The sequence below is a fragment of the Petaurus breviceps genome, unplaced genomic scaffold (genome assembly GCF_028583685.1).
Source record: "Petaurus breviceps papuanus isolate PSGF00001 unplaced genomic scaffold, PetGlider_PUasm1.0 90617, whole genome shotgun sequence".
Taxonomy (NCBI): Eukaryota; Metazoa; Chordata; class Mammalia; order Diprotodontia; family Petauridae; genus Petaurus; species Petaurus breviceps.
In genome coordinates this window covers 4,585,194-4,606,353 of record NW_027187287.1, presented here as the reverse complement: position 1 = coordinate 4,606,353, position 21,160 = coordinate 4,585,194, and the positions used below count along the sequence as shown (strand labels likewise).

The window sequence follows — 21,160 nt, the reverse complement described above, 5'->3', positions numbered from 1 at the left end:
AAGGAGCTGGGATTAAAACCAAGAGTCACCTACCCAGCAAAATGAAGTATCATGTTTCAGGGAAAAATATAGTTATTCAGTGTAATAGAGGACTTTCAAGCATTCTTGCTGAAAAAACCAGAGTTGAATAGAAAATTTGACATTCAGATATAAGAAGCAAGAGAAGCATGAGAAGGTAAACAGGGAAAAGAAATCATAAGGAACTTATCAAAGTTGAACTATTAACATTCCTACATGGAAAAACAATAATTGTAACTGATGAAACTTTTCTCAGTAGTTGAAGGGTATATATATGTCTATATGTTAGGGTATATGGGTGTATGAATACATATGTGAATGTGTGTATATATGTTTACAGGTATACATAGATAGAGGGCACAGGACCAATTTAACAGGAAGGGATGATACTTAAAAGGTGAAATTAAGAGGTTAGAGAGGAATATAATGAGAGGAGATGGGGATAGACAGAATGGGGTGAACTATCTCATATAGAAGAGGCAAGGGAAAATGATTACAATGGAGGGGAAGAATAGGAAGGCAAAAGGGAATGGCTCAACCTTATTCCCATTGAATCTGGCTTGAGGAGGGAATGAAATACACACTAAATAGGGTATTTTACCCTTCAGGAGTGTGGGGGGGTAGGGGTTGAGAGGGGGGATGATGGAAGGGAGGGCAGTGAAGTTGGAAGCACCTACTTTTGAAAAGGGACGGGATCAAAGTAGAGAATAGAACAAGTGGGAGGTGGGATAGGAGGGAGGGAAATACAGTCAGTCTTTTTCAGCATATACACTATGGAAATGTTTTGCATAGCTACATATGTACAACTTATATTGAATTGCTTATCTTCCCAGTAAGGATGGGTGACAAGGGAGGAAGGGAATGAATCTGGGATTCAAAGTTTTAAAATCAAATATATATATACACATACACACACACTATTATTAATACTATTTTACATGTAATTAGGAAATAAGATGTACAGGCACTGGGGCATAGAGATCCACTGGAAAAGTCAAAAGGGGTATGGGAGAAAATATGGGAGAGAGCAGACTGGAGGAGAGGATATCCTGTGGGAATGCTATTTTGGGGTGGTGGGTAGGGGAAAAACGGGGAGAAAATTTGTAACTCAAAATCTGGCAGAAATGAATGATATAAATCAGAAGTTAATAAAGCATTTGAAAAATAAAATACACCGGAGAAAACATAATAAAACATAAACACACAGGGCAGGTTATCATTATCACATCAAATTTAACCTACTTTTTAACAAGTACACTATCTTCTAGAAGTTCACAGTTTATATGTGGTCCTATTTTTTGTATATTGAAATGATCATGTTTGTAGATGTTTGTCACTTTCATAATTTTTTAAAAAGCTTAATTTTTAGTATAGTGGATTAGGAAGGCTAGAAACCATATTTTGCGAGCACTATTCAGTGATGATGATGGATCTGAATGCCAATAGTGGTCCTTGAAAGCAAAGGAGAGAATAGACATGAACAGCATGGCACCTGAGATCAGCAGCGCTCGGCGCCTGATGGAATATGGGAAATGAGAAAGAGGGAAGATGCTCAGGTTTGAAAGCTGCGCAATTGACTTGTAAGAATAGTGGGACTGTTAACAAAAAATGGAAACTCAGGAGGAGGAGCAAATTTGGGGACAAAAAGTACAATTTGAAACCAAATTAGTTTTATTGTTTTGAACTTTTTTTGTTAATTAGACCTAGTTTATTGGTTTAGCCAAGTCAGAGTAAAGATAATTTTTTTTAATTCTTTAATAAAATCCAAACTAGAATACAAAGGTGAATATCCATTTTAAACCTAAAGTTTTATATCTGAGTATTTTATGTCCTTGTAGATAGGGAGAAGACATACAGACAGATTATTTTAGCCCCATATAGATCCACCTAGGATTTTTTTTTAGTGCATGGATCTCCTTGCTTATTGTCTTCAAGGTGTTTGATTGCCCCTCATGGGTATCATTTCTCCATATATCATAATACAGAGATAGCTTTTCTACAAAATTCGCTTTTGTTCAGCTTGCACAACTCTCAGGCAAAAGAAAAATATATATACTTAATTTGGAAGGTTTGTTCTATTTCACAACTATGCTTAATAAATTCACCGCTTTGTGCAAAAGTATCATTCTCTTACCTCAAGGAGTTTGTACTCTCTTACAGGTGGATAGCATATACACAAAGGTATACCAGTAAGCATTATACTTATGTATTACACTTGCATAGTGTGATGAGGCTGTAGGAAAAATCCAGATGGGTATGATAAAAACATTTTAAAAGGTAGAGTTTTCAGAGAAGAGGTGACATCTGATCTGAGCCTTAAAGGAAGGAAAAGGATTTCAGCAGACCAAGATAGAGCATGATATTCAGCTAGTAGAAAAACTTGGAGTAAGAGAAGAGGACCAGACATGATCAAGGAGCAGATAGCAGTACAGTAGTACAGTATAGCTGTAATATAGGATGTTTTAAAGGAAGTAATGTGAAATTAATTTAAAAGGATAAATTTGTACCAAATAATGCAGGACCTAGAATACTAAGCTGTCCTTTGTATTTTATCTTCTAGGCAATAGGAAACCATTGAGGGTTGTGGGGGTTTTTTGGTAGGGGAGAAGGCAGGGCAGTTGGGGTTAAGTGACTTGCCCAAGGTCACAATGGCTAGTAAGAATTAAGTGTCTGTGGCTGGATTTGAACTCAGGTCCTCCTTACCCCAGGGCCACTGCTCTATTCAATGTGCCACCTTAGCTGCCCCCATTAAGGTTTTTTAATCAACCTTTTCTTCTTCTGTAAGAGAGCTAAAAGATTCTCAAAGTCCTTCAAGTCTGAAAATTCTGTGATTTTGGTGATTCAGTTACTGAGGTGATTCTGGTTTTGATGACCTGGGTTCACTTCTAATTCCAAATCTCTGGTTTCATGAACTCTGGATTTTTTTAATTCAACAAACAATTGAATTAGTACAAAAGATTTCATTATTAGAAAGACTGCTTTGGAGATGACAAATTATGGGTATGGAATACTATATGTTGTCAGGTTCAGTAGCTAAATCACTTTTTTCCCTGTTTTTCCTTCTTTGTTACAAGCAGTGGTCCTCTGGGAACGGGAAAGGTGGGGGATACATTTGAAGGTGAAAGTGATACCAAAACAAAATATCTTAATAAAACTTTTTTAAAGGACTTATTTAGCAATGGGGTGAAGTAAAGGGAAAACAGCCAGAAGGTGATTACAATATTTAAAAGAGTGGCCATAGGAATCCAAAACAAGAATTGGTAGTTCCATCTCTTGTGTCCTTGCCTTACCTACTTTGTTATATTCCTTTTCTTTGCTATTTTCAGTCCTTATTGCACCATTTTACCACTCAACAACCTTGTCATCTTTGAAGTTCACATACATAATGAGATTGTGAAATAAATACATTTTAATCCTTAAGCATAGAGGGTTCTATGAGCTCATGGATGTAGAAATGCCCTCCACTGGGGCCAATTTTTACAAATCCATACCTTTTCAACCCATATGTTTGTTGTCCATATCCTTCAGAACTTCTCCCATGCAGGATCAACTTGACACTCCAAAGACCTTCTTTTAAGTCTTCTTGTATTGCATGGATGCCAGTGCAACACTTCCGCTGTCCATCTGTTCTTTTCCTCTCTTCCTCTATCTTTTCCAGGCCAGCAAGCCACGTCTGCAATGATGTTTTATACCACTTATCCTGAAAGCGCTACTTTTTGCAAAATCCCACTTATATTTATGCATCCTTTGGTTAACCTTTGTGTCACCTGAAATTTTGATCCTTCTGCAATTTGTGAAGCTTCCTGCCATGTTTGGCAACAACAGAGCTACTAGCATCACCAAGAGAATAATTTTAGAAAGATGTGCTTTGATGGCAAACAGCAGACTGGGATGATTGAAAATGCTGTATAGTTTCCCAGATATAATCCAACCCACCCTCCTTTTCAATTCTGGGTTTACCTCACTGTTCATCTGTAATACCTGTCCATGGTGTCATAATCTGGCTAATATGTGTCCTTCATCAGCTCATTTTACCCTGTGTGAATTGCTCAGCTCATTTTTTTGAGTGGCCTTGGATCTTACTGAAGTGCTGCAGTAGGCAAAGGGCTGGATGTAGACAGCATAACATTATCTGTAAATAAAATTATCTTTTGATGGTACCACCATTCTTATACTCACTATGAGTCTAAACTTCAGAATCAACTTTGATTTTTCCCTCTTTCAACCCCATGTCCTGCTAAGGTCTATAGAATCTCTCTCAAATAGCTCTCCAAATTACCCCCCCCCTGTTCTTTTCATTCTCTCTACCACTCCATTTCACTTAATCACCTTTCAACTGGTCTCATACTAACCTCCCAGTGAATTTCTCTGGGCATAGTCTTTCTTTACCAATCTGCTTCTCACACTTGCTCCAAAGTAATGTTTCTAACACATGTGACCCTATTATTCCCCTGCTCAAAACCCTCTCACAGCTGTCTATTAGTTCAAAGAAAATGTGTGTCCTTTAACCTGGCATTAGAGGCATCCCTACATCCATGCCTCTCTATCTCCATCATTTTTTATACTTAAACACTTTCCTTAGTTTCTGTTTTCTTGTTGTAATTCAAAGGAAATCATAATCCTTATATCATTATGTAAATCTTAGCTATTACATTGATTCATTAATATTAGGAACTTCTGGTTGAGAAAACTCCCTTTACCAATGTGAGTCAGCACCACCTTTGCAACTTATGAGCACTAAGATGTTAGTGATTTTGCTGGTCTGTGTCAGAAATGGAACTTGAACCTAGGTTTTCTGGCTTTGAGGGCACCTTTCTCTCCACTGTGCAGTCCTGCCTGTCTGAGGCATTACACTTATTCTTATTAGTACTCTCAGGTCAGGATAAATCCTGTGCTTTCCCTTCAGGCATCAATATAGTGAAGTCATTTCCTAAACAAAAAAAACTAACTAGAAAACCTTCTAGAACAATGGTGTCAAACTCAGATAGAAATGGCAGCCACTAAACTGTACATAAGGATCCCCACAAGTTTTATATTCATTTAGAAAACCAATCTTTTTTTTTTTTTTTTTTTTTTTTTTTTTTTTTTTTTTTTTTTTTTTTGCTTTTTGGAGGAGGGAAAGCTGGGCAATTGGGGTTACATGACTTGCCCAAGGCCACACAGCTAGTAAGTGTTATGTGTCTGAGGCCCCATTTGAACTCAGGTCCTCCTGACTCCGAGGCCAGTGCACTATTCACTGTACCACCTAGCCACCCCTCAATTATTATTTATGTTGTATTTCATTTGTTTATTTCAGGCTGTACTCATGAGCATTATGGGTTCCATGTTTGATAGCTCTATGCTAGAACACCTGCTATCTCTAAGGCAGCATACCTAAAAGTTTCTATTAGTAGCTTAAACATGGAGTATATCCATTTCTCCAATTGGGAAATCTAATGCCCACCCAGTCCTACTCAATAAAGTTGCTTTTTTATAGTAATTCCAGTCATTGAAATGACCATTATACAGAATTGGGAGGCATAGGAAAAGAATAGAACCAGGATTTCCCTTATAATTGTCCACAGTAATGGAAGAGAGCTGAGGTGTGGTGTATTTCCAGTTAGTCAATAATAAACAATAAAATTTATTTGGCTTCAGAAAGCATTTTTGTATTTACATTTGAATATGAGCAGATTTGATCCAAAAACTCACTTCATACTATATGCATTATTCCTTATACCTAATTACTATAATTGGTCAAAATCCCAAGTTCTTCATAATGGTGTGGAAGTGACCCTGAGTTCTTGAACATTTTACCAGGAGAGCACAAACTATACTACTTGGAAAGCCTTCAAGTATACATTAGGTTATATCTGCTGCCCTAAGGCCAGCCTAGCTAATATGCAGCATCTCATCATCACTAAGTGATGGATTTTTTGGTCAAGGTAGCTGTTGAAGTTGATAAAACTACAGATCAGCCGCTGGCCTGAGCATCCTCTTCACATTTACTTTATTGATAGTGGAGTAATAGAAAATTGACAGAAGATGTTAAGAATGACAGAAATCTTAGAAAAGGTTCATTTAACCACTGATATTCTTGGTGTATAATTGTCCTACAGTCAGTTGTAGGAGAAACTGTCCAGTTTCTGGAAGAACTGAAACACATCACTTACTGACATTCTTACTATAAATGAAACCAGATATTACAAAAAAGTTACAATTAAGTGGACAGAGAACAGATAATAGAGTTAGTGAAGCTGGTTTCATTTTTGTACCCAAATAAATATTATTGTTTTCACATTAAATTTATTTATTTACTTTTAGTTTACAACATTCAGTTCCACAATCCCTTGAGTTCCAAATTTTCTTCCCCTCCCCCTCCATGGTGGCATGCAATCTGATATGGGTTCTACAAATATTTTCACACTATACATTAGTCAAGTTGTAAAGAATTATAACCGGTGGAATGAACAATGAGAAAGAAGGAATAGAACAAAACAAAAAAAATTAGAGAGAGCAAAGAGTTTGCTTCAATCTGCATTCAGACTTTGAGTTCTTTCTCTGGATATGGATAGCACTCCCCATCATGAGTCTTTTGGAGTTGTGTTAAAACCTTGCATTGATGAGAGGAGCCCAGTCTATCATTAGTCATCATAGATATGATGTGTCTGTAATTGTGTACAAAGTTCTCCTGGTTCTGCTCTCCTCACTCAGCATCACTTTATATAAGTCTCTCCAGGTTATTATGAAGTCCACAGACTCCTCATTTCTTACAGCACAATAGTATTCCATTATATTCATATGCCACACTTGTTTAGTCATTCCCCAATTGATGGGCATCCTCTTGATTTCCAATTCTTTCCCACCACAAAAAGAGCTGCTATAAATATTTTTGTACATACAGGTCCTCCTTCCACTTGTATAATCTCTTTGGGATACAGCCCTAGAAGTGGTATTGCTTGGTCAAAGGGTATGCACATTTTTATAGCCCTTTGGGCATAGTTCCAAATTGTTCTCCAAAATGGTTGGATCAGTTCACAACTCCACCAACAATGCATTAATGTTCCAACTTTCCCACATATTCTGCAGCATTTATCATTTTCCTGATAAACATTATTTCTTGAGACACTTTTTCTTCCCATCTTATATTGCTCATAATGACTGTAAGCATCTAGGTACTATGGACTTGGAGTCCAGAAAACTTAAATTTCAACATGACACTTATTAGCTGTGTGACCCTGGGCAAATCCATTACCCTCTCTCACTGTTTCATTCTCCCCATCTATAAAAATGGGGTTAACAATAAGCACTTAACCTATCAGGGTTCCCATGAGAACCAAATGAGATACATAACATGCCTTACAAACCTTAAAGTGCTATATAAAGGCTAGCTATCATCAACATTCTGTGAAGATAATTGCTGCTTATGTACGAACGTCTATTGCAGATAATAAAGGAGTGGGGAAGTTACATGATCACTTTGACATAGTTCATCAAATTAAGTCAGCATATACTTTGCTACTCTGTGATTTCAATAAGAAGGTAGAACCAAAGGAATATAACAAAAACAAATAAACAAACAAAAACCTTGAAATATATGCTTCAATATCCAGGAATGAGAAAGGCCAATGATTTCTTAATCACTTCTGAAAAGTCTTGTACCTATATAAAATCCTTTTAAATTTAAACTTTCTTTTTTTGTTATGAATTTTAAATCATCAACAGACATGAACATTCCAGCGTATAAGAACAAAAAAGATCGTACAGCAAGCAATAAACTTGTTAGTTTGTTTTTTATTATTGCTTTAAGTTTAGCATTTTTTTAAAATCTAGTTTTTTTCTATGTGCTTATTTTACCAATATTTCTTCATTTTTTTTGCATTGCTGTCACAACCCCTACTCCCAAATAGCAAATTTCTCTTGCAACACATAAATATATTCAAGCAATATAATTCAATACAGTAGCCATATCTGAAAATCTTTCATTCTGTACTTCTAACCCATCATCGTTTTCTCTTATGTTATGTATAAATTATTCTTCTGATTCAAACCATTTAATACTGCATGAGTTCAAGTCTTTGAGATTTGTCTAAATTTATTACGTTGCTGTTTATTATGGTAGAATAACTTCCACATTCACACAGCATAATTTGTTCAATCTTTCCCCAATTATGGGCATCCCCGTTGTTTCCACTTTTTTTTGCTTTAACAAAAAAATGCTGCTCTAAATATTTTTGACATATAAGTTCTGCCCTTCAGACTTTGACCTCTTTGGGGTTTATGCACAGTAGTGATATCCCTACTGTGATTAACAAATGCAGTTTATTGCCTTTTTAAAGTAGTTCCAAAGTGCTTTCCAGAGCATTTATATGCACTAACAGATCATTAATATTCTTATCCTTCCAGAGCTCTTCCAACAATTGTCATTTTTCTGTTTTTGTCATCATTGCCAATTTGATGGGTGTGGGTGGAACCTCAAAGACATTTTAATTTGCATTTCTCTTATTAGCAATTTGGAACTTTTTTTATGTTTGTTGATAGCTTTTATTCCTTTATTCGAAATCTGCCTGTTAGTATTCTTTGATAGCTTATTTTCTAAGGTATGAGCTGAACAACTTTACAACAAGTGAAATTGAGTGTATCTCACCAGAATGAAGATGACTGAGTAGCAATGTGAGAGCCTTTTTCCAGTCAGCTATTTGTGGAGTCCTAGTTATAGAAAAGGTCAAAATCAGTGTCAAGGTAGAAGGTAAAAGATGACATTATTTACACCACAGAAGCTCCAACACATGTTTAAACGACAAGTGATTGATTGACTCTTCAGCATCAGAAATAGACAAAAGTAAAGATAATGACCCCATCACCATTTCTTAGAAACTTTTCATTGATACAAAAGTCAATAAAATTAGGTGGATAAAAAGATTCTAGAAACTATGGTGTCCACCAAAATCTTGTTCTTTTTGCCAAGTAAAAAGACATGGCAAAGGACAACACCAGTTTAGAGAACAGGCTCATTTATTACAACACAAGAATTATTACTCACATTTGTCTAGTGCTTCACGTTTGTATATTCCTCCTTAATTGAGTCCCTGTCTCACCTCCCACAGAAGCTATTCCAAACCTCCTCTTGGACCTTGCCTTTTACTTTACTGAGAAAATTGAGGCCATTTGAGGTGAGCTCCTTCTTTTCCCCTTCTTCATTTCAAACCCTCCTTCCATCATCCCCTCTCTCCTCGTTATTCCCAGTCTCTGACAAAGAGGTGCCCCTTCTCCTTGCTAAAACCAATCCCTCTACATGTGCAGTAATCCCATCCCCTCTCATTTTCTCTAGGAGATTGCATACTCAATAACCTATCAAATCTTCAAACCATCCCTATGTACCAGTTCCTTCCCTACTGCCTTCAAACATTTCCAGCTCTACATAACTCCCTGGAAAAAACTTTCACTAGACCCCACCATTCCCTCAAGCTATCATCCTATAGCTTTCTTCCTTTTTTCACCCAAACTCTAAAAAAGCTTTTTATACTTGCTTCCTTGGTTTCCTCTCCTCTCATTTGCTCCTCAACCCTTTACAGTCTAGCATCTGATCTTATCACTCAACTGAAATTAATTTCTTCAAAGTTATCAACAATTTCTGAATTTCCAAATCTGATGGTCTTTTCTCAGTCCTAATTCCCCTGCATCCAGCTGCCACATTTGACATCACACCACACTCTCCTGCTAGATACTTTGATACTCCTCTCCTTATTCTCCTCCTACCTGTCTGACTGTTTCTTCTTGGTCTCCTTTGCTTTTCATCATCCATATCATACCCTATAACTGTGGATGGCCTCCATGGTTATGTCCTAATTCCTCTTTCCACCTCCCTCTATACTGTCTCAGTAACAAGGATTCACAGCTTTCATGGGTTTAATTATTATCTCTTTGCAGATGACTGACAAATATACATAAATACATATACAGACGTGTATATAATATATTATACACATGCACACATATACATTTCCAATCCCAGACTCTCCTTTGTGCTTCAGTTCTATAATACCAATTACCTATTGACTATTTTAAACTGTAAAACTGACCTGATTCTTTCTCCCACACCCCCACCCACCACATCTATCCCTCTTCCCTATTTCTGCCAAAGAAAATTTGCATATGAACACCATCAACGTATCTCTCATCTGACTCCTCTCATCTACCACCTTAGTTCGGGCCTTTATTACCTCTCACCTAGATTTTTTACACTAGCCTCCTGATTGGTCTCCCTACCTCAAATCTCTCTCCGCTGTAGTCTTGTCCTACACACAACTACCAGAGTGATTTTCTTTAAGTACAGATCTTTCTATTTGACTCCCTCATTCAATCAATTCAAGTGGCTTCCTGTTGCCTCTAGGATAAAATATAAACTCCTAAGTTTGGCTGTTAAAGCCCTTAACTGCCTGATCCCAGCATCTTTCTTGTTTCATTGTATTCTTCCTCTATTGTTCTGAGGTCCAGCCAAACTGACTTATGAAGATGAAAGTGAGAAGCACTTATCTTCATACCCAGTACTCCATCTACCTTCCCATTGTCTGTCCCATGTGCCTGGCATGCTCTCCTTCCCACAATCTCTTGGAATCCCTCTTAGACTTTTAAGATGCAGCTCAAGCACTGTATTCTCCATGAAGCTTTTCTAGTATATTTAACTCTATAAATTTTGTATTTATTTATTTCATACTGACACTGCACGTATTTATATAGGTACTTGTTCTATCTCCCATAAGAATGTAAACTCCTTGTGAGCAGGAACAGTTTTATACTTTGTATTGTGTGCCTGGCACACAGTACCACTTAATAAATATTAATTGAGTGATTACTTTCTTCAGGGTTCACAAATCTTACAACTCAGTGAGGTACCATATATATTATTCTCTCCATTTCACAGATGAGAATGGGGATTGAAAGAAGGTAAGTGACTCGCCAGTGGTCAGTAACCAATAAATATCTAAGCTGAGATTCATACCAAGGTCCTGAGTCTGTATCTGACACCTTTTCTTCTGTGCCTCATGATTTTTTTTTTAATTGAGGGTAAAGTACCAAACAGAGTTTGACAAGACACACAGCTGATCCAGACAATCGAAAGAACATCAGTAATAATAATTAGTAGTAAACTAACAAGAGGATAGCAGATGAATGTTAAGTGGAAAAAATCTTCAGGTGTATCTTTAGTGTTTTCATCAGCAATGATATTGGAGTCTGACACTTAAATTTACAATGTATTATTTAAATAAATGGTGACAGTACATGAGAAAATGAAGTCAGGAAATGCTGCTGACCCTCACCAAATACATACAGAAGGAAAGCTGTGCTGAAGGGGACATAATTTTAAAGGGACTCGGTTTCATTTTTCAAGATGTCTCTAAAGGGAAAAGATTTCAAAAGAATGAAATAATTTGCATATGAACACATTAAAATGGAAACCAGGAATGCATAAGCAATTACTAATCCAGATAACATTTTCTTATCTTTATGACCATTTTCATAAAACATAAGATTCTACCATGTCGAAAAAGCTTTAGACTCAAACAAAATGCCATCTTAAAATTGTGTGTGTCTTTAGAAGTTTTTCAAACACAAAAATGTAATGAGGGGAGTAGAAGCGGTCCGGCTTCCACCCTCCCCAGTCCATGTAAAAAGGGGACTCTAAACAAACTTTGGAGCTGCAGAACCCACAAAATGACACAGAGAAGCTAACCTCCCGCAGGCTGGCAGGAATCGGCCAGTGCAGCGCTCTGGGAGCCTAGCCCAGCACCACACTGAGGCTTTAGCCCCAGGGCGGGCCTGATCAGCGCCAGCCAGAGGGACTCCAGATCAGCAGCAGCTGTGGCCGTTTCCAGATTTATCAATACATAGATGCGAAGGACAAGGTGAGAGGCCAGTGCAGTCTGAACTTTGGGACCAGTAAGTGGGAGTGCGTGGCTTTTACCCCTGGGGCAAGAAACCGCTGAGACGCCAGCACAGCCTGCCAGCACCACGTGGCCGCTTCAGCTCCTGGCGTACAGAATGTAGGGGGACCAAGCACCAGTCTGAGGGGTAATTGCTCTTGCTTTAACCTGCTTGGATCTGGATTGCAGTCTAGGGTGGAGGTCCTGGGGTGTGTGTCCAGCTTGCCAGAGCTTGTGGAGATACCTCCGGCAGCTGAGAAAACCCCAGCAACCCAGGGAAGAAAACTCCCCTGTCTGGTAGCAGAGTCCTACTGTGGCAAAAAGCCCAAAAGTCAAATCATTGAGTGGCAAAATGAGCAGGCAGAGGAAACAAAGCAGACAGAAGATTCCAACATTACACTCCCATTTTGGGGATAAGAAGGAGCAAGGCATGGAACAGGAGGAAAACAGTGAAGTCAGTACTCCTGCACCAAAAGCTTCAAAGGAAAATACAAGCTGGTTACAGGCCATAGAGGACCTTAAGAAGCAGATAAGAGAAGTGGAGGAAAAATTGGGAAGAGAAATGAGAACAATGCAAGAAAATTATGAACTGAGAGTCAACAGCCTGACTGAAGAAAATAATGCCTTAAAAAACAGACTGACTCAAATGGCAAAGGAGGCTCAAAAAGGCAATGAGGAGAAGAATGCCTTAAAAATTCGAATTTGCCAGATGGAAAAAGAATCTCAAAAGCTCACTGAGGAGAATCATTGCTTCAGAATTAGATTGGAGCAAATGGAAGCTAATGACTTTATGAGAAATCAAGATGCTGTCAAACAGATCCAAACAAATGAAAGAATAGAAGGCAATGTGAAATATCTCATGGGAAAAACCACTGACCTGGAAAATAGATCCAGGAGAGATAATTTAAAAATTATTGGACTACCTGAAAGCCATGACCAAAGTAAGAACCTAGAAAGCATCCTCCAGGAAGTTCTCAAAGAAAACTGCCCTGATGTTTTAGAACGAGAGGGCAAAATAGAGGTTGAAAGAATCCACCCATCACCTCCTGAAAAAGATCTCAAAAAGAAAAGTCCTAAGAATATTATAGCCAGGTTCCAGAATTCCCAGATTACAAACAGCCAGGAAGAAACAATTTGAATATTGTGGAAACACAATCAGGATAAGCCAGGATCTGGCAGCTTCTACACTGAGGGATCGAAGGGTTTGGAATGTGATATTCCGGAGGTCAAGGGAGCTGGGATTAAGACCAAGAGTCACCTACCCAGCAAAACTGAGTATCATGTTTCAGGGGAAAATATGGTCATTCAGTGGAATACAGGACTTTCAGGCATTTTTGCTGAAAAAACCAGAGTTGAATAGAAAATTTGACATTCAGATACAAGAAGCAAGAGAAGCATGAGAAGGTAAACAGGGAAAAGAAATCATAAGGAATTTATCAAAGTTGAACTATTAACATTCCTACATGGAAAAACAATAGTAACTTACGAAAATTTTCTCAGTAGTTGAAGGGATTAGAAATATATATATATGTCTTTATATGAGGGTATGCGGGCATATGAATACATATGTGAATGTGTGTATATACGTTTGCAGGTATACATAGATAGAGGGCATGGGACCAATTTAACAGGAAGGGATGATACTTAAAAGGTGAAATTGAGAGGTGAGAGGAGTATAATGAGAAGAGATGGGGAGAGACAGATTGGGGCAAACTATCTCATACAGAAGAGGCAGAGGAAAATGGTTGCAATGGAGGGGAAGAATAGGAGGGCAGAAGGGAATGGGTCAACCTTATTCCTATTGAATCTGGCTTGAGGAGGAAGGGAAATACACACTAAATAGGGGATCTAACCCTCCAGGAGAATGGGGGGGAAGGGGATGAGAGGGGGGATGATGGAAGGGAGAGCAGGCTGGGGGGGAGGGAAGTTGGAAGCACCCACTTTTGAAAAGGGACAGGATCAAAGTAGAGAATAGAACAGGTGGGAGGGAAATGTAGTCAGTCTTTTACAATATATCTACTATGTTATTGTTTTGCATTAGCCGCACATGTACAACCTATACTGAACTGCTTGTCTCCCCAGTGGGAGTGGGTGGCAGGGGGGGGATGGGAATGAATCTGGGATTGAAAGTTTTAAAATCAAATATTTAAATATATATATGTGTGTGTGTGTGTGTATATATACATATATATACACTATTATTAATACCATCTTACATGTAATTAAGAAATGGGATGTACAGGCACTGAGGCATAGAGATCCACTGGAAAAGTTGAAATGGTATGGGAGAGAGCAGATTGGAGGTGGGGATATCCTGTGGGACTGCTGTTTTGGGGGGAATGGGTGGGGGAAAAATGGGGAGAAAATTTGTAACTCAAAATCTGGCGGAAACGAATGATGTAAATCAGAAGTTAAAAATATAAAAAATAAATAAATAAAAATTTAAAAATGTAATGGGCCATCTACCCATAACAATAAGTATGTTCAGTAATCTGTTTAACTATCATATTCTCCAGGGAACTTCAAAGTCTTAGAAAAAAAAAAAATTGCTGGTGACCCAAAATAAAATGGAAAGATTCAGTGTTGGTATAAGTAGGGTACAACTGCAAAGATTTGTTGGGAGATAAGGAATAGAAGACATCCACAAGGGTTATATGTGATCAGAAAGGGAAGTGAGCCTATCACACAGGAAAAAGGATGGGTAACAGTCTGAGAGCTTCACTGATAGCCACAAGATAATAAAAGAACTTGATGGTGCTTTTATTAAGGGCTTTTATTAATAATTTTATTATTAACCCAGGATAAAGTATACATAGAAAAGCAAAAGTAAGAATTGAAAAGGAGGAAGAATTATGGATAGGTTCTCTTCTGTTCAGATTCAGAGAGCACTTACCCCACTGAGATCTGGAATCTGAATATATCTCCTGGGTAGCTCTTCCTTATTCATACTTCTTTCTTGAAATAGATATTTCACCTTAGATCCTCCCTAAAATAAATATAGTAGTTAGTTAAGTATTTTTGTTCCAAAAAACTGATAAAATAAGAAACAAGAATAGGGCTAGAAATTGGACCCGTGATTTCATAGCTATATGAGACTTCCAGATGAGGAAACTCCTTCCACCATGCAGGTTACCACTTCTCTGAAACTCAAATTATTAGAGAATTACCTAGAGCACTGAGAGGTTGTGTGGGAGACTCGTGTGGGATCACACAGGCAGTATATGTGAGAGGCATAAAACCTAGGTTTTTATGGCCCTGAGACCTACTCTCTATCCACTATGCCAAGTTGCCTGTAAGTCAGAAGTGTCATACGCCCAGCTTGACACTGCCTTCATGGAACCAGATTAAAATGTAATTGAGAAATATTTAACAAATTAAATACAAATACAATGAAACATGGATAATGTTAACATGTGATTTTCTGAATCAGTATATGCAGCCTGCAGGAATCCTTAAGTATAATTCAGTTGCCCTGTTTCTACTTGAGGTTGATGCTACTACTCTAAGTAAAAAAAAGTAATAGATATTAACTGAACCAGTAAGGTACAACTTGTCCTTTCAGATAACTTAGAGTAAAATTACTTTAATTTACTTTCTAAAAGAATAGTAATGATCCAGAAGGGGCACTGCTATAAGAGAAGCCAGGAAACACCAAAAATCCATTCATCCAAGACTGAAATCCTACTCCTTATTGATTTTGGGAAGACCCAAAGTAGAAAAATGAGTTAAGAACCCAGTGACTCCTACTCATTTTTCTTGTTGGGATTTCATTGCAGATATTGTGGGGACTGATCAATCCACAAAGTAGAATGGAATGGCACATTCAGAGTGGGATCATCTCTTGAGTGTCTGAGAAGTTTGGATAATGAGTCACTGTCTAAGGCAGTGGTTGTTGGAGCTTTTATATTCCTTAAGTAATTGAAAGGTTGCTGAATTTTGGTGAAGTTTTCCTGTTCAACAACAAAGTATTCCTCCTCCGCCTTCAACCATTTTTCTGAATGTGTGGAGAAGAGCAGTCAAAAATTACTCCCAAATGAGCAATATGAAATGAAATGACAGTTTCTTAGTTTAAGTTTCACTCCTTAATTTATCTGACATATGATTCTTTTCAGACTTTGGAAGTGGGAAAGAGGGATGTGAGGTGGCCGAGCAATTTGCATACTTAAGAGAAAACAAACTGAAGAATTTGACTCAAAAGTATTTATATTGGATAGGTTTCACTATGACTATAATTCATGGGGGGGGGGGTTAAAATTTCAGTTTCCAGGCTTATGGCAAGAATTCAATTCTATACACATGTATTTAGTGTCTTTGTGTCTCTTACTGTATTAGCGACCCAGGATACAAAGACAAAATTAAAAGTCTGTACCTTCAAGGAGTTTACATTTACAGGGGAAAAAAACTTTATTTATGATATTAAGGAACCTTATTTTATTTGTGATGTTAACAACCTTCTTTTACTGCCCAAATAGCATTTTGTACTTCCTTGATATATTGTTTTTCTATTGTAATATTTTGTATATATGCCATATCCTGTGAGCCAGGGACATTGTCTTACCTTAACTTTGTTTTCTCCCCAATTCTGACTAATTCATTGCTATGTACCCAGTAAGTAGACTAAATAAATGTTTGTTAAACTGAATCCTGGATGCTCTGATGCTATTTAAATGAAGAATTGTGTAATTAATTTGTCTTGCATTTTAAATCTATGGACCTGGTTGCCTTTCCAAAGTTCCTAACTACTAATTGACATTTATGAATGAAAAATTAGATTTCTTGGAAGTTGAGTTATGTTTTCAGGAAGAAATAGAGATGTGCAGGAAGTTGCCAATTCAAGGTCTTGTTAAATAGGTTTGGTTTTTTTTTTAATCTGATATTGTCTGTTTCTTCAGCTGTGTCCCTTAAAACTAGGTCATCATTCTGTATGGGTGTCATAGGGTTATTTGAAATCTAATGACTTTGGGTGTCCAGAGTGGAACTGAACTCCTCCCCTAAAACTGTGTTGGGTGATTATTAAAAAAGAAAAATCTTTGCAAAATTTGGGTTTTTTAAAAAAGGCAGCCCACTTGCCAATAAACAGTCTTGTTTGTTTATCATTTCCCTACCATTTATAACCCTAAAGCAGACTTCAGGTTTCCAAATCTGCATTAAATCCTAAAACAAAGAAACCCTGCCCTCCTGGGTGCCAAGTATTAAGCTGGCACAGATTTTTTTTTTCCTGTGTTGGAATTTCAAGCCATATAAGCCCCAGAGGAAGGAAGCTTTACAAACATCAACTGTTTTCCCATCATCCACAGGGTTTAGCATCAAAGTAAATTTGATGAAAATGTTTTGAACTCATAAAATAGAGAAAATATAAATGAAAATGATTGACTTCTCTGGTTTCTCCAAATGCTAATGGCAACACAGTTGGATACAATCATAGAAAGCCTTATATTCTTTAAGTAGAGCTTCATGGGTATGACTCATTAATGAAGCAACTTCCCAGGATGGCTGCATCAAGCTGCTCCCTCAGAAGGCCTGAGGCTTAATTACCCTTCCACTTACTTCCCTAGTTACACATCGCACATATTCAGATCAGAACATTCAGAAGCAATTCCTGGTCTATACTATTTCAACAAGGGGCATGTATTCAAAGTTACTGTTCCTACTGTACATGGATTAAAAAAACATTTCAGGCATTATAAGTAAAAATCTCTGGTAAGTATTTTTAAAGGAATACAGAAAGGAAAAAAAAATTCTGTGACATGAAATAAATTATTTTAAGATGAACAAGTGTTTTCTCACATCACTAAGTCACGGAACTGAGACACGAGAGCTTGTTTTGCAGTTCAAGATGAATTCTTTTTCTCTTCAAGAAAAAAAAACTAGTAGAGAACCCTTTATTCTAGTTGATCCCCTCAGCCCAAATTCTCCAAGGATTTTATAAATCTCTTTAGGGAGCTAAATGAATACAAACCAAATTTAATGACAGAGGTCTAACTTGGGGCATAGGTCACATGCATTGAATTTCTGGCATAATTACAGTCTTACTCAGGTGCTCTTTTAATGTATATCTTCTCTTTCTATTCCCAAGTAATTATTTCCCTGCTGTAGTCAACTTAATTCTTAAAAGATCTATGTTTTGGGGCGGCTAGGTGGCACAGTGAATAAGAGTGCCAGCCCTGGAGTCGGGAGGATCCAGGATCGGTTCCGGCCTCAGATACTTAACATACACACACACACACACACACACACACACACACACACACACACACACACACAGAAAAACTGGCCATGCAACCTTGGGCAAGTTACTTAACCCCAATTGCTTAAAAAAAAGATCTATGTTTTCAGGAAGGAGCAAGAGGTATAGTATTCATATGTCTTTGAACAAGAACAGAAGCAGATAATACATTCGAAGGCCAGCTCAGGTACTCAGCTTTATTCTTCAGAGCATACAGAGTCTGTTTTTTTTCTTTTTGAAGAATACATGACGTACAGTGTTATGATGAGTCTGCCACTACTCATACCTCCTCAAAATGAGAACCACAGTGTTCAGGAGGATTTGGCTGAAAGCTAAAGAGATGTGAGAGCTCGGACATCTGAGGGAGGCGAAAAGAGGAGAAATGAAAGTTGAGAATTTTCTCCAGACAAACCAGTCTCCTTCAAGGGAGTATAGCCCTGGGAAAGATAAGGATAGGAAGTAGCTTTAAATTCTACTTATAGTGTGTTCCAGTGGATTGTGGATACATAAGCAGATCTTTGTCCTCAGACTTCACGTGACTTTCCTTTATATTCTCTTATACTTATCCCACATCTAGGTGTTTCTATATTTCTTTTGTGAGCACCAACATCCTTCTATTCACCCAGTTCTTCAGTCTCAAAAATATCCTCAACTTTGCCTTTACCTTATATTGCTATATCCAATTACATGCCAACTCTTGTCAATTCTGTCTCCACAATATCCTCCAAGGCTAGCACCTTAATGGCCTCTTAACTAGATCATTATGATAGTCTTATAATTAGTGTCTCTTCCAACCTCTAATCCATCCCCCATGCTGGTAGAGGGAGGGAAGAGGATGGACAGGGATATGTCATATACATAATTATAAGACATGCTTGTATGTGATGGGGTAAAGGAAAGTTTCAAACAAAGTACTCTCACAGCATTTGAGGAGGAACAGCTCACTGTTGACCAAGAAGTTAGAGGCCTTCCCTCCACCCTTGTAATTTTGGCTTTGTTTCATTTTCAACCACTTTGTAACTTTTTTTTTTCAATTCAGCATATTTCTCTAATACCTAAGGCACTATGTTTAGTATAGGGGATACCAAGTCGGGAAGAAAACAATCTCTTGCAGCTTCTATATGCCCAGATAAGTAAATGCAGAGTAGTTTCAGACAGAAAAGAACATTTACAACTGGGTGTAAAACCAAGTCCAGGAAATATCTAGTAACCCATGAAGTGTGTCATGAGTTAAAGCTGAAAAAGGCAGGTAGGCGCCATATGGGGGAGGGCATTAAATGCCAGGGCAAGGTGTTTGAATTGTATTCTAGAGGCAATAGAGAGCCACCAGATGTTTTTGTGCAGGGTAGTGGCATGTTCAAACCTTTGCCCTGGGAAGATTATTTTCGAAGCTAGAAATCAGAGAGGAGAACAGTGGAAGCAGAGAGGTTCCTCAGGAGGCCATTGCAGTAGTTCAAACAAGAGGTGATGAAAAGCCTAAACTAAGGTACTACACAACTAGCTTTTTAATAATTGGATCCCAGGTAATCCATCAGTAGACTGTAAGAACAGGCGCTGCTTTTCATTTTATCTTTGGCATCTCCAGCACTTACTACAGAGAACTTAGCACTTAGCCTTGCACAGAGTGTGCACTTAATAAATACTTGTTAGATTGAATTGATTTAGAATTTTAAAATGATAAAGCAAGTAAATATCAAAAATTGCATTTTGTGAATAGCTCGTGTGTGTTTTTACAAGAAAAATTCTTTTTTTTAAATGCTTATTAGTATGTAGTTGTAGAGTCATATGATGGAACCAGTAACCTTGTACTTTTGTAAACTGAGAAGGGATTATTACACTTGACCAGGGTACTCCCTCCTCACCTTTACCTCAGAGAATCCCTCTCTTATTTCAAACCTTAGCTTATGTACTACCTCCTGTATGAAGTCTTCCCTAAACTGCTAGTGCCCTCCCCCTGAAACTACATGGTGTTCAATGACTATGTAGTAATTTGCATTTTTCCCCATATTTGTTCTGGATATATCCTTATATGCAGTGTGACTCTGGGCAATTCCCTTACCCTCCCAGTTCCCCAGGCAACTCTGAAAGTCTGAAAGCTACCATGAAGGTGCCAACCTTCATTAGTAGGTGTAGGAAGTTTCCTCCACAAGTGGAATCACAATTCTAGTCCCTATCTCAGTCCTTCTACTTACCTGTGACCTTGTTATCTTCCCCATTAGAATGTAAGCTCCTTGGGAGGAAGAATTCATTATATTTGTGCCTGGCATTTAGGAGACTCTTATTAAACTTGCAGATTGATTAATTAATCTTTCATGCTGTTTGTCCCTTTTGTCTACAGGCCACTGTCAATGCCCGTCCTCAGCGCATCCTTGACACTTCTTCTCTTACTCAGTCTGCCCCAGCTAGCCCTACCAACAAGGGGATGCACATTCACCAAGTGGGGTAAGTTGTCTTACTGATTTAGAATCCTTCACTCCCTTGGTTTATTTTTCCTTAGTACTTTCTCTATTTCTGATAATATGCTCTCTTTTTTATATTTTGTCTATTTCTTCTCCATCTCAACTTCCATATTCTTCCCCCACTTCTTCCTCCCACCAGGAGGAAAATATATTTTCTTCCATTTCCAGAGGTCTTCTCCAAGTTGAGGTCAGCCCATTGTTTGCACATAGTATAACAATTAAAGGTCTCCTTAGTATTCCTATAAAATTGTAAGTCAATAGCAGCACACCTCAATTAGAAAACCTTAGGGGAAGACTTTTCCCTGTGACAGTTTTGTACCTCAGGGAGCAATTTAATTGCATGACAAATACAGATAAAACATAGTAAATTATTTTATATTCCTTACTGATAAGAGTAGAAATGATTCATTTGGCTGTTAAATCAGTTAGTTCTTACCCTACATACTGCTATACTAATTTTCTGTGAAAAAGACTTAGTTGGAAAAGGAATTAAAGCGTCTCACTATATAGTAATGTTCAACAATATAAGAGGATATATGCTTAGAGACAAGGGA

At 37.7% G+C, this 21,160-nt stretch overlaps 1 protein-coding gene across 2 annotated transcripts in view; it reads left to right on the top strand.

Annotated features, from left to right (window-relative positions):
* RPTOR (regulatory associated protein of MTOR complex 1) overlaps positions 1-21,160 on the top strand; it is a 528,996-nt gene that overhangs the window by 410,539 nt on the left and 97,297 nt on the right. For both annotated transcript variants that reach the window (XM_069064093.1, XM_069064092.1), the window contains exon 22: positions 20,486-20,589. In XM_069064093.1, coding sequence (XP_068920194.1) covers positions 20,486-20,589 — 104 coding nt within the window. The remainder of the gene's footprint in view (positions 1-20,485; positions 20,590-21,160) is intronic.